Here is a 20,874-nt window from a genome sequence, read left to right on the forward strand (position 1 = left end):
GCTACCCTACCTTTAAATTCCGCACTATTTAACCTTAACTCTTTTTATAAATTACTTATCCTTTCCTCTATTTTACCCTCTTTCTTATTAAAAAATTACTAAAATTATAGTTTTAATAACTTATTAATAAGCTAGTATTATTATTTAAAAATAAGTAACTTATTTTTATATATAAGTACTAAGAGTCTTATTATTATAAAAATAGTAATAAATATATTAAAGTACTCGAAAGAGCTTTTTAATAAACTTTTAATACTATTTAAAATAATTATTTTTAAGTTATAAAAAGAAACTAAGGTATTATATTAATACGGCCCTATCTATTTTATTAATATTAATAATACTTTTTTTAATATAAAATATATTAATAATACTCTATAACTATATTATTATACTTTATAAATTATACTTAATAATAGTAAAGATTTTAGTATTTTTTTTTAAGTTTTTTATTAAAGTTATTATTATAAAGTTAGTTTAGTTATTAATATTTTAATAAGTATTTTAACTTAACTTAAAAGCTCTTATAACTTTTAATAAAAGGCTTTTAAAAAACTTATAATTAAACTTTTTACTTATTATAAATAAAATTATTATAATTAAAGCTATAATAATTAAAGCTATAGCGCTATTTATAAATTTTAATAATAAGTAGTTAATAATATAATTATCTTTTTTTTATAATAAGCTTAAAAAAATATCTTAATTTAAGTACTAAGTAGGTATTATACTATTTTATTAAAACTATATTCTTATACTTATGACTTAGAAAGAATTAACTTTCTTCGATAATAAGGTACTCAGGAGAGAGTCTGTTACTTTTCATGAGTTTCCTGGAAAGCACATGCAGCACGGCAGCAGCAAGGAAGACAGGGCGAGCAAGAATCCTTGCATTGATGCTACCTCACCTACCCACGTCCCGATGCATATACATGTATACATACCTATACTACGTATTGACACCAAGTCTTGTTTTTTTCTTGCGGATTGCGCCAGATGTCCCTGATGTCGAACTTGGTCTGGAACCCTCAGCTGCCTTGCACTCCTCTGTGCGTCCTCTGATTGGCTACTAGCCGGGATGTCTGTGCTACAGGCCACCAACTCTACCTGATAGTCCACTAAACCTTGTAAAGGGTACGTACTCTCTAGGGACAGCCCCACCTGTGTCGGTTTGTTTATGTCTAAGCTCCGGCGTCAACATCCACTGGTTACTCCGGCAGTGCCAGCTCAACGAAGCCCTCGATTGGACCAACTGCTCCTCCATCCTGCCCTGCCCGAGCTGTTCCTCGACGAGAAGTCGAAAAGTCTTGTCTGCTTTGATATGCGCTGTCTCTACCGTCTCTACCTTGGTTCGTACATACACAAAGTAACAGACTTCATCACACACATACAACGGGATTGTCTGTCGAGCTGCTCCCTTTTTTTTTGCGTGCCTCACCTCACCTCACCTCAACTCACCTATCATCGTCCAACCAACGTCTACATACACGGCCTGCAAAGTCGGCCTCTTCTCCGTCTCACCGACATACAGCCTCGCCCTCGCCTCTATCTCGCACACATCACTCTGACGTCTGGCTTCCATTTGCGCTCCCGGTTGCAACCCCTCAGCTGTCAACAACAACCTTCACTTTCCAACTCTGCCACATGCGCCCATAGGAACCGCAGCAGATCATTCAACCTTAAGCGGCAGCATGCATCTCACCTAAGTCAGTCCTTCCAACCTTGTTGCTCGTTACCTCACCCAAAGGAAAGAGACGGGGGGGACGCACCTGTACGACACCAACTCGTACCTGTCCACCGCTTACCCGCAGACTGGTCTGTTTACTGTTGCTGACCGAACCTTTTGTCTGTGTAGACAATGTCTCCCAAACCTCCCGACGAGAAAGCATCGCCGGACGCTGCGCCAGCGGCGGCTGCAGCAACCACGAAACCCTCCACTCCCGCCACCAAAGAAAGCAATGCGCCGCCCACGACTCCCAAGGCCGCCCCTGCCCGCCCCCGCGCAGCAACCATGAAGAAACCACCAGAACCCCCGACTCTGCTCGCCGACTTCCTCAGAGGACGCCCCTCTCCACAGCGCGTCGCCGCCGAACGCAAGCGAAGGATGAGTCTGGATGCTGTCAAGGCCGAGCTGAGAGCCGAAATGCGGCAGGCTGCCGTCGCAAAAGTACAACAGCCCGGCGGCGTGAGGGAGCGCGTGAACAAATGGCAAAAAACGAACGCCGCAGCCATGGCCTCGGCTGATCCCCTGGCACCCCCCAGCGAGCCTACCGAGCTGGCCTTCCCGGGTGACACGGAGAGCGTCACCGAAGAGGACCGCGTTCGCATCAAGTTGCGGCAGAAGCGAATGTCGGCACCGAAAATGTCGACCCCAAAGATCGAAGTACACAATGACGGCCCGGCCGACGAAAAGGACGAGACCGTCGAGGACCTCCCCGGCGGAGACGCCAAGCTGGCACCCAAGAAGCGAGTCGTTAGCGACGACCATTGGATGGCGCAGAAGAGAAAGAAGAGCCCCACGAGAGCGAAATCGCCGAGGACCAAAGACGCCAGCCCAAGTCCCACCCCAAGCCCTTTGCCAAAGGGGTTCGTGCAAAAGACACCCATCCAAGCACCCATCTCCAAGAAGATCCAGGACTGGGTAGCAAAGGTGGAAATGCCAGATCCCCCACCGGTTAAGCAACACCGGGCTGCAAAATCAACAGACTCGCTCGACGGCAGCAGGATACAGGCAAGACTCAAGGAGCTTCAAGAGAGACAAGCTACGTTGCCAAAGAAGGCGATGGACGACGACGGCATCAGAGTTACGCCGATACGAACGAAGAAGCTCGATGATGACGGAATCCGCGTCAGGCCATTAAAGACACCAGCGTCGGAAGGGTCTGGCGTCAAGACACCGAGGCCACAAAGCACAGGCGCCAAATCCCGCGAGCGTAGTCGCGGGGGCAGCGCGAGGCACGAGTCGGCGGACGAGATTGTGGTGGTTGAAGAGGACGAGACCGCCATCGAGGTCACAGAAGATGCCGAGTCTAGTGTGCCGGCAACGCCAACGCGGAAACCGTCAAAGGCTCGCAAAGTGAGCCACAAGAAGAAGGCGCCTCCACCGTCAGACGACAAATCCTGGGTCAGCACCTCGGAATCAGCAGTCAAGACAGGGCTGGACAACTCGGATCTTGCGCCAAGCTCGCTGACCAGCGCCCCGGGTGCGAAGCCCCTGGCAGACATCCCCGTGGGATTCTCTGCTTTCAGTGAGCTAGATTTGCCTCTCAACAAGACGAGGCAAAAGGCACAGCGCAATCCCAGCTTCAAGGCTGCCGATGTGCTCAAGAAGGTGGTCACCGGCGGCAAGAAGATCCTGCACGACGCCGTTGAGCCTCCAAGGCAGCCAGTCGCCAACCAGCCTCCCAGTATTGAGAAATGGCTCAACGGGACGGTCGATCCCTTCGTCGACGAGCCGGCGAAGAAGGAGGAGTCGCCCGCGCAGGCCCCCAAGAGGAAAGCGTCCGAGAGCAAGCCCGTCGATAAGACAAAGACGCAAGATACCCGTAGACGATCATCGGCCGAACCCCGTCAGCGAAAGCCTTCCCTTCCGACTCAGACTGAGCTTTCGGAATCCACTGGGCTCACCGAGTCCACCCAGACAACACAAACAACTGACGTGACTCAGACTACACAATCAACGGATTGGACAGAGTCAACCCTATCTTCGACTGACCTGAGCGCGTCAACCGAGAACGACGAAAATGTGGCACCTAGGAATGTCGAGGAAAAGCCCAAGGAAAAGCCAAAGACACCAACTTCTGCTGGCGCCGCTGGCCTTCGTCGGAGAGCAGCTACGAGGAGCTCGCCGTCCCCGGCGAAGTCAGTCAAGAAGCCGTTCCGCGAGATCCTCAAGGAGGCCTTCAGGGGAGAGTCCACTGGCCACCAGACTCCGCCTTCCAAGTACATTAGCGAAGAAGAGCGGAAGCTGGAGCTGGATCAGGAGTATGATAGTCCCGGAGAAGATGACGAATCCAGGCGAACCATGCGCCGCCGCTCTTCTGGATCTAGCCGGACCTACTCCGATCGAACATTTACTGACGATTGGACGTACGATGATGAGTCCTCGGTGGCACCCCGCCGGAAGCCGCCAACGAACGGCGTACACGAGTTGTCCACGATTCTCGGGTCTGCCGACACTCATAGCACCTATGATTCGGACATGACATCGGTACTGTCCGAAACCACCATCACGCAGACTACGGGGCTTACAAGAAGCAACGTTTCGCGGCGGCGGAGCAATAAATCGGGTCTCAAAAGAAGGCTGACTAAACACTCTGATCTCGTGTCAGTTCTGTCTTTGCCAGATGAAAGCCAGGTGCCAGGTAGCCTCCGGAGCATCAAACCTAGGGCGAGTGTAAGAAAGGCTGCCAGCGTACGAAGAGCCAATGCTCGTCCAGACACGGTTACAACAAAGGACCTCATGAAGGAGTTCACAGATGACGAGAACTTGTACCAGCGGGAGCTCAAGACGCTGGTCGACGGCGTTGTCCCCGTCCTCCTCTCCACCGTCCTTCACGAGGGCTCAGCCAGTGCCGTCGATCTCTTTGGCCCCGAGTCCCCTGGCCGTAAGGCAAACAGCATGTCGAAATCTGTCGTCAACATGGGAGTTGCACTGGAAAAACTAAAGACCGCCCATAAGAGGGCTTCTCATACGGATATCGATCGGCTCATTTCCTGGCTGCACACCGCCTCTCCCATATACGATAGCTACCTGGACGCGTGGCGCCTTGGATTCCAAGATCTCGTCGTCAACCTGGCTCCTGCTGCCGATCGCCTCGACGACGAGGATTCCCTCATCGGTGCACTCCCGCGCAACGCCGAAGGCGACGTCGTTAACGAAGACGGAGAGAGAGTCGACGTTGCGCATTTGTTGAAACGGCCCTTGCTTCGCATCCGGACTCTTGCAAAGCTCACCAAGGTACTATTTCCCACTGCGTTGAAACGAGCTTCACTAACCGTAAATCAGGGCCTTCATGCCGCTGTCGGCTCGTATGATACACTTGCGCTGGTTGGCGACTACGACATGTTGCAAGAGAAAGCCAAGCGTCGCCACAGGGAAGAGTCTGCGCGGCTGGCTGACGAGGACGCCATTAACACCGACACGAGCAGAATCCGTAATCTGCGGACACTCGCACCGATGGAAGCCGTCAAAATCGACCCCAAGCGGCAGGTCAGCGCAAAGGACCTTTTCTCCCTCAGCCTCGCACATTCCAATGGACAACGCCTCGAGTGCCAGGTCGAACTCATCCACCGCGACCTTCCTGGCGCGAACAACGACAAGGGCGACTTGCTCATCCGTGAGACTGGCAGCGGCCGCCGTACATGGCTTCTCTTCCCTCCCATGCCCATGACTGTGATCTCAGCCCGCCGTGGTGACGCAAAATTCGAGCTCGTTCTTATGGTGTCGGGCTCTCACAACGGGCGGCACTGGTACGAGCTGCTGAGCCTCGTCACAGACAACAATGACCAAGTGGAAGACTGGCTTGACATTGTTGGCACGTCGCCCATGCCACCAAAGGAGCGGCTGCCGGTTGTCACTGAAGAGAGCCTCCCCGACTCGCCGCAGCACCGTACCGATATTCCTGTGGGCGGCAAGTTGCACGGATCATCATCGAGAGACTTGTCATCCCCAGAGCCATACGCGCCCAAGCGATCGGTTTCTAGTCGCTACCACAACCGCGGCTCAAGCATGCCGACCACTCCCATCCGCCGCAGCCCCTCTCCAGACAGAACCCCTACACAAGACTCGTACGATGAGGAGGACAGACACAGAGCTGCGCCAAATACGACACCCTACCGCGCGGACGGCGCTCCTCCTCCTCCCATTCACCGCTCTTTGAGCCCTAAGCCCCCCAAGCTGTCGCCACCTGTCGACCTTGGCGGCTCTCGTGTGAAGCGTCGGGGATCCTCACCTCTGAAGCACGAATATCTGCCTTCTGAAGAATCATCCGATACGACTCGGTCCGTCACAGAGACCGACCTCTCAGAAAGCGAGACAGAGACAGAATCCGACTACACGTCATCCGAGTCCGAAGATGACTTTGACGATGACATCCCCGAGACTGAGGTTGGCTTCAGCATTAGAGAGCCCGAGCATCAGCCGCGCGAGGAACGGGAGCGAGAGAGAGAGGAGTTTGTCGACTCCTTCAAGCAAGAGTCCATGATCTCGCAGTCATTCGTTCAAGAGTCCATGGTGTCCGAGTCGGTGTGCAGCCTGACGCCGTCCAACTCGGCGTCGCAAGCCGGTCTTCATGGCCGCAAAATGAGTGCCTCGGAGAGCTACACCAAATATATTGCTTCCATCTCGTACTGGAACGAGAAGAAGGGCCAGTGGAAGGACATTTCCCTGGAGCCCTGCTCCATTCAGGTGACGGCCGGTGTCATTGAGGGCTACTCTCTAGTCATGAGCCCCGGAGGAGAGCCCGACATCCCTCTTGTTTCTCTCGAGCTTACGCCCCTCGTCCTCCTCCGCCAGTCTACCGTCGTCGACCTTGAAATCCGCTCAGCCGTCAAGGACAATTGCAAGAACAAGGATATTGGTGGGGGCAACTTCCGTTTCCGCTGCCCATCGGCTACGGAATGCTACAATCTATACATGGCCGTTCACCATGCCCGCCTCAACAACCAAAAGTTTATTCAGCTCGAGAACGAGGCACGCTATCAGTCCTTCGGCCAGAGACCCTCGGAAGATACCGAGGACAACAGCAGTCGTCGTCGCAGCTGGTTCGGACGCAAGAACAGCTACCGCGCATCGACCCGCGCTCCATCCCAATCGCAAGATGGAAGCACCCCCTCGTCGAGTCTGTCTGCCACGAGCTTCCTCAAGAGACTCACGCAAGGCAACGCTTTCAACATTGCTCGCTCGTCCATCGACAAGCAGGGCCATTCCTCCAATAATAACAGCCTCTACGGATCCGGATCGTCTTCCGATGGCTATCCCCGCTCACCATCGATCAGCATGTACTCCAACTCCATCCGCAGTCCTCTGTCATCCGACAATATCAAGATTCGCCTACACCTGCTTGTCAGCTCCAACAAGTGGGAGGACTACGGCAACTGCATCATCCAGATTCGCCGCCCGCCGCCGGGCTGGCACCAAGACCTACGCGCAAACCACGGCCTCGAAAAGCGCGTCACGGTTACAACTATGCCCAAGAAATCAGACAAGGCGCGCATCATTCTCGATGCCGTGCTGGGCAGCGGCTGCTTCACTCCTATGGGCAGCCGAGGCATCATCTGCGGTATCTGGGAGGAGATCCGCGATGAGAGAGGCGAGATTGGCGTGGCGCCCAAGACGGGTGGCGCCGCCGGCTCGGTCAAAAAGTGGTGTTTCCAGTGTTCCAGCGCCTCGGAGGCCTCGTGGGTGTTGAGGCTCGTCCACCAGGAGGTCGGCGTGGAACTTCGGGACTAATTTCGTCTCTCTTCTTTTTTTCCGTTTTGTCTATACCATCATTCTTTCTTTTCCTTTTTCACTGTCTTATTATGATTCCCCCCCACACGAGCGAATGGCTCGCATTTCGTGCATTGCTAGAACCTGGCTTTAGGCGTCTGGCTATTAGGGCGGCATAGCGTGTTTGGAATTACTTTGGAAGGTGTTTTCGGCCGAGGGATGGATGGAGCGGCCGGGGAGGAGTCAGGTTGGGCTGGGTTCACATACGGGAGGTTTAAACATATATATATACACTCGGGACCATGGCATGGGGGTTGGCCAACGGCGAGGCAAGCAGTAGCTTGGGGGCTGGCAGCTTTGTTTTGTCTAGGGCCTTTTGTTTTGTTGTTACACATGATACCGAAGTCATTTATTGGCGTGTTTGGGGTAGTGTACGTATTGTAAAGATACCGTGTATAGGAACGGTGGTGATTCAAGTCCTGAGTTGACGTTACATTTCAAAAAGAAGAGTCTCTAAGGATTGGGGAAGTGATCTTGTTCCCTCTAAAGAATCTGAGTCGGCTTACGGCTTCACGTCAATGAAGGAGCGCGGGAGATGAAGGGTAGGGAGCCGAAAGGGGGTCTTTGGGGTCTCTCTTGTGATCTGCTCGTTACTTGGTTCTTGGGCGGTCCATCGTTCACGGCCTGGATGCTTGTTTCGAACCACGGGTACAAGTCCCTCGGACCTTTCCCGCAATCATCTTTCTTTCTCATTGATGAATTTCAGAAGTCGAGGATGGTCGACCGTACCCCATTGCTCCCCATATTCAGCGACCTTGAACATGTTCGTTGACTCGCGGTGAATCTGTCATGCCCAAGCATCTCCATCCGCCCCTGAAACTCCCATTCATCCCAAACTCTCTCGTTCACCTCCAAGTATGAATTTCTCAAGTCCCGCCCCGTTCATGTTATCGCGGGCAGAGTTATTCTTCTTGCCGAGACGACGCTTCTTTCCTTTAGCGTTACGACTAGCACCGGGACTATGCTTAAACGGAATAGTATCGATCTTTGCTAGCATCGAATATCTTTATTAAACCCCTAAATAACTTTGCTAACGTTGGAAATCTTCGTTAACCCTTATCGTATTCGTAAACGGTAACTCTAATGATGAGTCAGCCCCGATGGTATAAAGAACATTATCCACGAACGTGGCCGCGAGAGGAGGCTGAGGAGAAGGCGGCAACGCTGTCCAGGCGAGAGTGTCAAAGTTGTACATCCACGTCTCGGTAGATGCTTCCTGTCCTGGTGCAGTCCGTCCTCCGTGAAGAACCAGGAAGTCCTGGGTCTGCTCGACAAAGATGTGGTGGTCGAATCTCGGGGTGATGGTCTTGCCAATCTGGCTTGCTCCTTGGATCTTGGTCCACTTCAAACTCTCAGAGTCCCATAGCCAGAGACACGTCTCGTCGATGGGCTTTCCACTGGCATCAGCACCGCCATTGACGATCACGAACTGGCCGCGGGCTGCCGCCGCATGTCTTGAACGCGGGGAAGGGACGTAGGTCTTGCCGGTCTCTGCATCCTGCATTGCGAATGCCGGATAGCAAGCATAGGCTGCAACTGGCTCACCCTTGGTCATGGCCGGCAAGGAGAGGACATGGAAGTCAGTAGAAGCTAGCTCGCCCTCTGCTGTCTCGCCGCCGAAGATGCATGCCTTGTGGTTGACGACGGTGACTGAATGGTGGGAACGTGCAAGAGCGCTGTTCAAGTGTTAGAGTCAACCCCCTTGGAAGACAGGGATCTGACTTACGACGTGTCGAAAGCGGGGGACTGGGTGGTGGCGACCTGGGATAGTGACACCTTCAGAGGCTGGGTTGGGCGTGCCACAGCGACGGCCGCTCCAGCCTCGATGCCAGTGGAAACGACCTGCTCAGCTACGACAGCGCCTGCTGCGATTTCTGCCATGGTGATTGTGGTGGGTGCTTGGTGTCGAGCGACAGAGACGTTGATTTTGCGGTGATCGGTGGTAGGAATGGAGAAGCGATAGCTTGGTAGCTTGCTTCCTGTGGTTTACGGTCTCGCAGGAGGTATTTTGAGGTGTGTAGTATGAGGGAGAAGGTATCATGAAGTGCCGCACTCAACAAAAATGACAGTTGAGGCTGGATTGGTTGTGCTGCAGCTACATCCGCTGCGAGGTGATTGTCAGGAACAACTGGGGAACGTTGAATGACGTAGCTACCTTACTTGGGGTCCCTGCCTTCTGTGTACGGTATGACGTCACGTGTTCGCGTCTGATCGTACCTTCCGTTTTTAAATTGGGTTCTCGAAATTGACCGACATATAGAATCAAGACGGAATTGATGCAGGGACGAACAGAATGTCTCAGGCATGGAGAAAGGACGAACATGAGGACTTTCCCGCTCCGGCCCGACGCGTCCTATCCCTGCGAGTCAGTCGCCCAACTGGCAGGAGCCAGACGACCTTCATTCAAATGAGAAGGAGTTCGCAAACTGATGGATAAGTCCGATGGAATGAGTTTAATGGCGTACGAAACAATGCATACATGGATCCTGGCGGAAGCAGCTCTCAAGCGAGACGCATGACACCTCAGATTTCCGGCGCCGGCTCCCGAAGGCCACTTCGGCGAGGTGGAGCCTGGCGGCTTTGGTAACCGGACCCGTAATTCCGGGCCTTCCAACCCACCCCACGAAATCAATGCCGAAGCACCCAATTGTTCTCAGCAAACGGGAACCACCAAGTATGTCACCAGCAGACAACCAGGAGTTGTAGCACTGTACTCCGCCCCAAGCACCGTTCCTGTGTGGAAATACTCGTCATATAACGGACAATACTGCAAGACCGTCGCATTGAAGTACCCCTGCGTGCATGCCAACTCCTTGAATCCACCAACATATCGCCCCGACGGAGGCTGCATCGTGCAATAGACATAGTCGAATCCGGCATCCTCGCCATTGTGACCTCTGCGCGCCTGGATCCATCCACGGGGCAGGATGTGCATCAGCTCGAAGTCATTATAGTCATCGCTGGCGAAGAAGTGATCGCCGTAGGATGTTTGCGTGACGATGCGGCCTTTGCTATCGAGGATGAAGACGCTGGCGGTGCCCTTGTCCGGGGTATACTGCGGCTCGAACAAGACGCCATTCTCTGTGAACAATTCGAACTGCGGGTTCGCGAGCACGTATTTGCCGTTGTACACTGGGACCGGTGTTGGGACCGGCGCAACGGTTGCTAGGAGGTAGAAAGACGGGTCGCTGGCCGAAGGGGTGCATTTGATCTTCCGCGTATGGGTCGCAATTTCCGCTTGCTGAAATATCCCGAAGTCAATGTTAGAGTCGATCATAAGGCGACAACGCCGAAGACTCTGTGATTCGCGACTTACCGTGACAGTGCTAGTCAGAAGTGAGACTTCGGCTGTAATGATCGGATAGTATTCGATATTGGTGTACGTAATGAACGAAGTTGTTACCTAGTGATCAGACTCTCGTCAACGCTGATCTTGTCAACAGGCCTCAGGGAGGATTGCCGGCATAAGGAACCTACGACCCATGAGATCTCAGTCTCAATACTCTTGATGGTTTTGCGACTATCCTTGATGACTGGCCCTGGACATGTGTACAGACACGAGCATGCGCTCTTCTGAACTGCTAACGAGCATACCGAAGTGACTGCTCTGACTTTAAGGTGATCTATGGCCTCTCGCCGTTGCTTCGGCTTTGCCGTTGTGACTTTGTCACGAGTTATGGCACGCAGCAATGGGCATACGGAGTATAGTAAAAGTAGCTTAATTATTAAAGTAGAAATAGATAAAAAGAAAAGGTCTATATACATAATATTTAAAATAGATACATAATTTAATACATAATAAGTACTTTATAAAGTATAATTATTATCCTTATTATATAATATACTCTCTAATTACTATTATTAAAGAGTTATTATACTTAAAATAGAATTTTTAAATACCCTTATAAAAGCCTAATTTAGTTAAATATAAATAAAAAAAAAATATAAAAAATATACGTTTTTTAAACCGCGTTTATTTTAAATATATCCCTTTATTTAAAAAAAAATAAAATCCTAATTTAAAATAGCGTATATTATATTATTTTTAGTATATAAATTATTAAGAACGAGGCTACTTAGCTATTTTATGTATATTTAAATTCTCGTAGCGTTACTTAGCTATTTTTTTTTTAACCTCTCATAGTTATTATAAATACCCCCGTTTATTATATATATATACCTACGCTATTAAATTATTTATTAATTTTATTTTAAATATAAATATTTAATATATCTAAAAATAATAATAAGTTTTATATAATTTTTATAATACTTTTTATATATATATTATATAATTTATTAAGAGTTTAAATAAGTAATAATATTAATAAGCCTTTTTAAGTCGTTACCCCCCCTATAACTTCTTATTTACTTATTAAGGCTTAGTTACTAAGCTCTCCCTCCTTAACTAAGAGAATATTAAAATTATTAATTAAAATACTAAGGACTTTATTAAGTTCGAGGCTTTTTTTAATAGTTATAATAAAAATAATAATAAAATAAATAATAATAATAAGAGTTTTAATAAGCTTTTACTTATCCCCCCCTCGGAGTTTAAAAATAAAAATAAAATTAGTTTAAATAATAAGCTTTTTAAAAAAAGTATATTATATACTTATTATTTTAAGAGTTTATATTTAATATTATTTTAAAATTTAAAAAATATAAAATTAGTTTTTTTAAAAAAGTAATAAAAAGTAAAAAAAAACGCTAAGAAGCTAAGGTACCCCCCGTAATAAGTATAATTCTTTTTATTATTTTAAGCCTATTTAATATATATTTAGTCCTTAAAAAGCTTAAAAAAGAGGCTTTTAAAAAATAGGAAATTTAGTACTTACCTTATTTTAAGATAGCCCTTTAATATACTAATTTTAAAAATAGTAGTTATTATTTTATAAAAAATAGTAGCTAATATACGCGCTATTTTAATAACTATTTAACTAAGGGGTATATTAATATAAGAATTAATATACTAGCATTATAAATTAATATACCGGCGTCGCTCTTATATTAATATTACTATTCTATTTTTTAATTAATTTAAAAAAATAGTACTTATTTATAAAAATAGTAAAAGTAATTATATTAATATAACTATTTTTATTATCCTCTCTAACCTAAGCTTTAGTTTAAGATTTTTAAAAATAAGAATATTACTATAACTTACGTACTCGTTTAGAACTATTATATTACCTATTTAAGATTTATAAATCTTAAATTAGTTAATAATATAAGCTTTTATAAATCTTAAATAAATAAAGCTTTTTTTTATTATATACTTAAGATATATAAAAAGTAAATTATAATAATATCTACTTAACTACCTTTTTTAACATAGTTATAATAATTTATTATTATTATAAACTACTTTTTATTAGCTCCGTTTTTTTTTAAATATTGAGTTATATTAGCTATTTACTTATATAATTCCCTATTATCCTCCCCTTATTAAAAACGCTAAATTAGCTCCTTATTTATTATTAAAATAACTTTAATATTTAACTTTAACTTAGCTAACTTATTCTTTTTATAAACCTAACTAATATTAACTTATTCTTATTTTTAAATAAATAGCCTCGCTTTTTATTATTTATACCTTAGTTATTATAAATAATACGGGCTTAACTAGCTAACTAGCTTTTTTTTAAATAAAACTAGTTATAATAAAATAAGCTATACTATATTCTTTAGCTTATTATAAAAAGATATAGTAATTTTAAAATTAAAGATTTAGTAATATAAATTTAAAAAAGACGTTTTTTAAAGACGTTATTAAGAGTATACTTCTTACTTATTAAAAATAACTAAATTTAATATTTTAAAATAGATTTTATAATAATATAAAATACTTAGTTTAATTAAAATAGTATAATTTAAATTATAAGATCTAAAGGGGTTTAAAAATAGCCTCTTATTAAATAGTATTATTTTTTTTATAAACTAGCTTTATATTCTAATTAAAATAAAATATTTTTAAAAAAGTATTATTTAAAATTCGCTTAGGTACTTAAAGCGAGTACTTATATATTCCTAGTTTATAAATACCTCGTTTTTTATATAAACTTAGTAAAAGCATAGTTCTTAATTACTAATTATATCCTATATAACGTCGATAAGCTAATATAAGTAACTAAAACTATTTAAAAAATAACTTTTAATATTATTATTACTTAACTTAGTATTAGAAGTAACATAAGTACTAAAGTTTTAATATTTTTTAAATAAAATAATAGGCTTATTATATTTTTAAAAATAAGTATATTACGTAGAAGTACTAGAGAATTAGGTATTAGTTATTAAACTTTTTATAAAACTTAGTCTAGGCTTTTTTAAAAATATACTTAATTTTAATAGAAATAATAAGTTTTTATATTATAAAGACCCTATAATATATATAAGAGGGGGGCTTATTAATAAGTATATTAATATAGGCCTTATTTTTATTATTTAGTATAGTTATTACTTATATTAATAACTAATATTCCTTATTATTAAACTTATTATTATTATTATTATAATTACGGTCCTTAACTTATTTTTACTTAGCCCTAAGTATAATATTAAAATTAATATAATAAATATAAAGTTATTACTAAACGTCCGGGAACTACTTATTTAGTATAGTTTTTATTTATTTATTATAGTTTATAATAATAATAATAAAATAACGGATTAAGTATTAGTTTATAAGTTAGCGAATATTTATTAAAAAAAACTAAAAACCCTCTAGTCTCTCGTTATTAATAAGGCCGAATATAGTATTATAAATAGATTTAAAATAAGTCTACTTAATAACTTAAAAAAGAGAGAGCTTAAAATAATTAGTATTATAAATATTATTAAAGCTAATTATTTTAAAGAATTACTTTTATATTTAAAAATAATAAAAAAAGGTTTAGATAAGGCTAATAAAGCGGTTTAGCTTATTATTTACTTATTTTACTACGTATAGGATATTTTGCTTATTAAATAGCTTAATTAATACTATAATTAATAAGTATTTAGCTAGTTTTTTTTAGTTTATATAAGCCTTAGTATTATAAATATTTTACTAAATAAATAAGGACTCTAAGAACTATTCTTAAATAATAATACGTATATTATAAGCTTAAATCTTAACTCGTTAGCTTATAGTTTTAATAATATTTTTAACTACTTTAATAAATTTATAATATAAAAAGTATATAGAGGCTTTAAAACTAGGGCTATAATTATATTAATTATACTAAGGGTCTAAATAATAACGTAATAACTACTTATCCTCTTTTTAAACCTCGGTAATAATTTACTATTTATAATTATATTTATAAAACTTATATTATTAAATATTAACGCCTTATATAGGCCTAGGCTTATTAAAACGATTATATTAAAAAGTATATTAAATAATTTAGCCTTAAGTTTTATACTTATTTTACTTTATAATACTAAATTTATTAGCTTTTATAAAGTTATTAACTTAGTTAAAAAGGGTATTATAAGTTTATTTTAAATTACTAAAAATTAGTAAGTTTAGGATTTTAATTATAAAAAGAGAGGAGGATTAGTTATTTAGAGTATAATAAAAAGCTATAGTTTAAAAAAACGCTTTACTTTAAATAAAAAATAGTTATAAAAGTAAATAGAGTAATAAGTTAACTTAAAGACCCTATATTTATTACTATTAACAGATATATTTTTATTATTAAAATAGTATTATTATTAATTATTATTTAGTTTTAATAACTTATTTAATAAGCTAAAGAGTATTATTAAACTACTTTATTATAAAATAAGAAAGTTATTAAGATTATTTACTAAGGGGAGAGGGGTTATATTTTAAAAAAAGTCGTAAGAGGGTAGTTTACTAAGTTTTCGTTATTTTTTTAAGAAAATAGTAAATAAAATATAATATAAGCTTTATATTAAGGTAATTATTTATAAAAAGTTACGTATTTTATAATATATTAACTAGGAGCTTAATAATAAAGTTATACTATTTTTTAAAATTATTAACTTTATAAAATTAGTTAATACTAAAATAGTTACTTTTTAAAAAAGAAGATAATAATAATTAATTAAATAATAATAAAAAGCCGTAATTAATTAATAGTTATTTTTATAAAGGGAGAAGTTTTTTAATAAGGGTATTATTTTAAAATTAGCCCTAGGGAACGTTTCTAACTCTAATTATAAAAGCTATTATAAATAAATACTATAAATTAGATTTCAAAACTTAATAATATAACTTAAGTATAAAGGGAATAAAAAAACAAAGGCTTAGAATACTTTATAAGTATTTAGTAAAATTTAACTATATTAATAATTTTTTTTTAAACTAATTAAAAAATAGAATAGTAATACTAATATAAGAGCGACGCTAATATATTAATTTACGACGCCGGTATATTAATTCTTATTAATATACTAATTATTTTATAACTAATAACCTAGGCCTTTACCGAGGTTATTATAAATAGTACTCCCTTTTTTATAAATATATTATCCTTTTTTATTATTAAAAAGCGCACTTTTAACTATAGTTTTAATAAAATATTACTAAGCTCTATAGTATTATTTATTAAATAAATAATAATTAAAAGATATATAAAAACTATATCGGTTTTTATATAAAGGACTTCTTTAACTTATACCCCCGGTCTTTTTTTATACTTATTATAATTATTTATAACTAATTTCTTATTATACTACCCGCTTTTATATTTTAAATTATTAACTTAATAATCGTTTTAATTTTTATACCCCCCGCTATTCTTATTACTCTTAGTTTTATAAACTTCGAGGTATATAAAACGCGTTTTTTAATACATATATTAACCCTCCTCTTTAATAACGCTATACTCTTAGTAATTATATACTTCGTAAACTAAGAATTTAAATAGTAAATATAAGCCTAGGTTTTATTTTTATATATATATATTTTATAAAATAAGGTTATTTTAAGAGTTTAAGCCTTTAAGCTATAAGAAGTTTTTATTTTATTTATTTTAAGCCTCTAGGCCGCACTCTAAGTTCTATTTATTATTTATTTTTAAATATTAAGTTTTTTTTAAATATAGCTTAAATTAATTATTTTTAACTATTTTAATTATTTATAATAACTCTTTATATATTATAGAGGTTAAGAAGTATATAAAAATATTTAAACTTAGCTTATAAAAGGTTTTTAATAAGTCTATTTATTAATATATTTTTATTAATATATAAATAACTTCGAAACTATTTTTAACATATTTTTATTTTAACTATATATTTTATATATTAATATAACGAAGTTAAGTAGCTATTTCTTTTCTTTTTTTTATAATAAGTCGAATTATTTACTAATTATTATAGTTAACTAATTATACTTTTCTTAAGTTAAGGGTAATATTTTTAAAAAAGCGTTTTAAAGCTATAGTTTTTTTTATAATCTTTTTAAAATAAAGAAGCTTAGCTTTAATAATTAACGTTATAACCGTTACTTAGTATACTAAATTTTATTAAATTAGGCTATTAAAAAAGAATATTATATATTTTTAAAATAATCGTTATATTACCTTATTATTTACGAAGCTAATATTTTTAATTAAAAATAATAATTACGTACTTAATATATTATTATAATAGAGCGTAAAGTATTTCGTTATATAAAAATATTAGATATAATAATTAATTATTTTAATATAAGTTATGCTTAGGTTAGTTAGGAACTATAATAATTATAAATAAGTAAAAGCGACGTTTAGTTTAATTATAATAGTTATATAAAGTATATTCTTAACTTTTTCTTAATAACTTTTTATTTCTTTTTTTATTATTTACCTCTCGTTTAGTTTAAACTCTTTTTAAAAAAGAGGGGTAGCTAAATATAATAAATTTATAAAGTTAAAGCGCTTAATAACTCGCTCGATATATACGTCGTAAATAAAATAAACCTTATAAGTAGTACGGTCTTATAAAATCCGTACTTTAAAAAAGTAATTAATTAGTTTATTTTTTTTAAAGTTAATATATTTTTTTATATTATTAACGATCCTCTAAGCCGCTTTTTAGTCGTTTTAATAATATAAAATAATAAGGTTATTAATATAAAATATTAGTATTACTTTCTTATTTATAGTTTAATAAATATAGATCTCTTTATAACTATATATTATATTTATATTATAAAATATAAAAATAAAAGTTTAAAACTAAAAAATTAGTAAGTCTCGGAGGCTATATAGAGCGTATTAAAGCTTATTTATTTTATTAATAACTTTATATCCCTTTAAAAGTTTAATAATTATTAAATTTTTATTTTTAAAAGGCGTATTAAAGAATATATTAGTAATATTATATTAATTTACCTTAAGGTCGAATTAAGTAGCTATTACTATTATAAGCCTAAAAGCCTTTATAATAAGTATCGAAGCGTACGTATTTTATAAGAAGTTAAGTAATTATATATCCCCTTTTATATATATACGTACTTTTACCTCGCTAACTTTATTATTAATATTGTATTTATAAATATATACTTATTTTAATAAAAATAAGATCCTTTATTTAAAATTATAGTTAACTTCTTTTTATATATTAATATCCTTTAGCTTTTTTATTTTTATTTTTATAATATCTCTAAATAGTTTTTATAATTATAATAAAAAATATTTAATATTACTAAACTTCTTTAGTAAGCTTTAGAAATTAACTTTAATAAGTTATAGTTTTTAAACTCCTCTAGAGCGCTCTAAATAAGTCTTATAAACTACTCTTTTTACTATTTAATAAAATATTATATATTTTATATTACTTTTTTTTATAACTTTTTATTAATTAAGTATAAAAATAAAAAAAAAGTAGTTTTAAAAATAGTTATAATAATTGCTATTTTTTATATTTAAATATAAAAGCGTAACGAAAATATTATTATTAAAGCGTTATAAAGGTCTACGGGCCTAGTTTAAATATTTAGGACCTAACGGAGCTTTATTTAGTAATTAATAAAGTAGTTTTTATAAACTTTATTTTTATATAATAATAGAGGTTTATTATAAAGGTTCTTTATTAACGTTAATTTTAGTATTAAGAATTACTTTTTTATAATTAGTACTTTATTTACTACGTATTTTAATATTTTATTAAGAATTATTAAAAATTAAAAACTTAAGAACTTTTATAATATATATAAGTGCTTATAAAGAGGATTATAAACTATATAGAGCCGTTTATAACTTAGTTATTATATTCCTTTTTTTACTCCTATTTTTAAGCTTATATAAGGGGGTTATTTTAGGGGTTAGTAATAATAATAAGACTATATTAGCCTCTTTAGCTTTATTAACCGTACCCTAAAATACGTTTATTAATTACTTAGCGTCTTAAATAGTTAAAAATTTAATAATAATACTATCTTTAATTATAAAGTTATTTTAAGTACTAATATTTTTAAAATTTAGATCTACTTTTTTAAGTACTTAAACTAATTTATTATTAATATTAAAAAGTTCTTATATTTTTTAAATTATTAAATTTATTTACTTATTTACGATAGCTTATTCTTTATATATAAGATTATAAAAGACTTTTTTATTAAACTTAATATTCTTTATAATAAATACTTACTTAAGCGCGGGTACTTAAACTTTATATAAGTTATACGTTTTTAATATATATTTAATTAAGTATTTTATATACTTATAAAAAAGTATTTTAAACTCTTTTTAATATATACCTTTTTTATAATCTTTATAAAAAGGGTATACTTAGTAACTATATACGTAGAGGTTACCGAAATATAAAGTAACTAGTTTAAAATCTTATACTTAATAACCTATTTATTATTAACGTTAATACTGCTTTTACTAATTAATTTTTATTATAATAAGTAAATCTTTTTTATTAGCCTCTTATAAAGTAATATTATAAATAAAAATTATTACTAATACTATTTTATTTTATAAATTCGTAAAGAGGTTTATAAAAAAGTATATTTTATAAGTTTTAATAATTACGAGTTAACCTATTCTTTTAATATTACTTACGAGTTTTTTTATATATAAAAATAAAAGTTCTATTTTAATTCCTAGCTCGCTATATTACGTTTTATATATATATATAATATTTATAATTAAAAGAGCGGTTTTATTATTATTTTTAAAAAAGTAAATTAAAGTCCTTTTTTAATATTAAATCGCTACTTCGAGGCTCTATAATACGAAAAGTACTTCCTCTTTTATTTTAATTTTTAAAAAAAACTCCCTAAGCTACTTATTATATTTATTAAAAACTATAAATATATATTATTATTTATTAAAAAATAGTTCGAAATAAAAGAGATCTTAGTATATATAGTACTATAACTATAAAGCTCTTTTTAAAAATAGTCCTCTTAAGACTACTATTTTAGTTTTAAATAATATATATATTTTATACTTAACTTATAATAAAAGTTTAATATGTATATTTTAAGTTTTATATAATAATTAATAAAGAGTATTAGGTCCGAAATAACCTATTTTAAAGTATTAAAAGAGCGCGTTATTAGACTTTTTATAAGTACGTTAATATAAGTAATAGAACTTTCTATAACTAATTAGTAATATAATATTAACTAGGTTTTATAAAATATATTTAAAGTTTATAAAAAAAAGATAGGATTAAAAAAGCTTATATTTAAAAAAAACGAGATTATTTTTTTAAATAAGCTACTTTTTAATAATACTCTTATAAAACGTTCTTTATTATAAAGTGTAATTTAAACTATAGTATTAGAATACGTTTCTATTTAAGAAAGGTTTTAAAACTATATTAATATAAAATCCCTTAATATAAGTAACGTTCTAGAGCTTTAAATTATAAGTTCTTTTTTTTTAAATCCGTTTAAAACGCCCTTTATAATACGAATACTACGTATAATAATAAATAGTATAATAGTTCTTAATTTAATATAATTTTTATTACTTAATAATACATAACTCTTAGGTTTAAATAAGCTCTTATTATTAACTAAATATATTACTCTATAGCTATTTATTATTATATTTTAAAAAAAAGAGTAAATATTATTTATAAAAATACTAAAAATTACGTTTATTTCTAAGTCCTAACTTTTTATAAATATAATAACTATATAGCCCTCGTCCTAGTTTATTAATAAGCTTATTATAAGTTAGTTAGAGGATCTTTTTAAAAATCTAAGTTTCTTAGGGGTTTTATTATTCTTTAACTAACTAGCTTTTTTAAGCTTATTATAAAATAATTTTTACTTATTTAATTTAATAATAATAAGGACTTCTTTTATATAGCTCCTTAATATTTATATTAATAACTTACTAATATTTCGGTTTATAAATACTTATTTTAATTTTTAATATGTTATAAGGTATTATAAATATATATAATTATAAAAATATATA

General features: G+C 36.3%; 3 protein-coding genes across 3 annotated transcripts; 1 reads left to right on the forward strand and 2 right to left on the reverse strand.

Moving 5' to 3' along the window:
* Positions 1–1,177: 1,177 nt before the first annotated feature.
* CABS01_01176 (uncharacterized protein) lies at positions 1,178–7,453 on the forward strand (the record flags this gene model as incomplete). Its single annotated transcript, XM_060534556.1, has 2 exons — positions 1,178–1,366; positions 1,856–7,453. The coding sequence occupies 2 exons, from the start codon at positions 1,178–1,180 to the stop codon at positions 7,451–7,453; spliced, it is 5,787 nt and encodes a 1,928-aa protein (XP_060401634.1).
* Positions 7,454–8,522: 1,069 nt separating this feature from the next.
* On the reverse strand, positions 8,523–9,472 carry CABS01_01177 (kelch domain-containing protein; the record flags this gene model as incomplete). The annotated part of the gene is made up of 2 exons (XM_060534557.1): positions 8,523–9,168; positions 9,219–9,472. Coding segments are annotated over 2 exons (900 nt in total), but the record flags the coding sequence as incomplete, so codon positions are not given.
* A 673-nt stretch (positions 9,473–10,145) lies between these two features.
* On the reverse strand, positions 10,146–11,257 carry CABS01_01178 (uncharacterized protein; the record flags this gene model as incomplete). The annotated part of the gene is made up of 3 exons (XM_060534558.1): positions 10,146–10,733; positions 10,809–10,895; positions 10,970–11,257. 3 exons carry the CDS (start codon positions 11,255–11,257, stop codon positions 10,146–10,148), a joined length of 963 nt encoding a protein of 320 aa, XP_060401636.1.
* Between the last annotated feature and the right edge of the window lie 9,617 nt (positions 11,258–20,874).

This window comes from Colletotrichum abscissum (genome assembly GCF_030869225.1).
Source record: "Colletotrichum abscissum strain IMI 504890 chromosome Unknown Scaffold_2.1, whole genome shotgun sequence".
NCBI classification, from domain to species: Eukaryota; Fungi; Ascomycota; class Sordariomycetes; order Glomerellales; family Glomerellaceae; genus Colletotrichum; species Colletotrichum abscissum.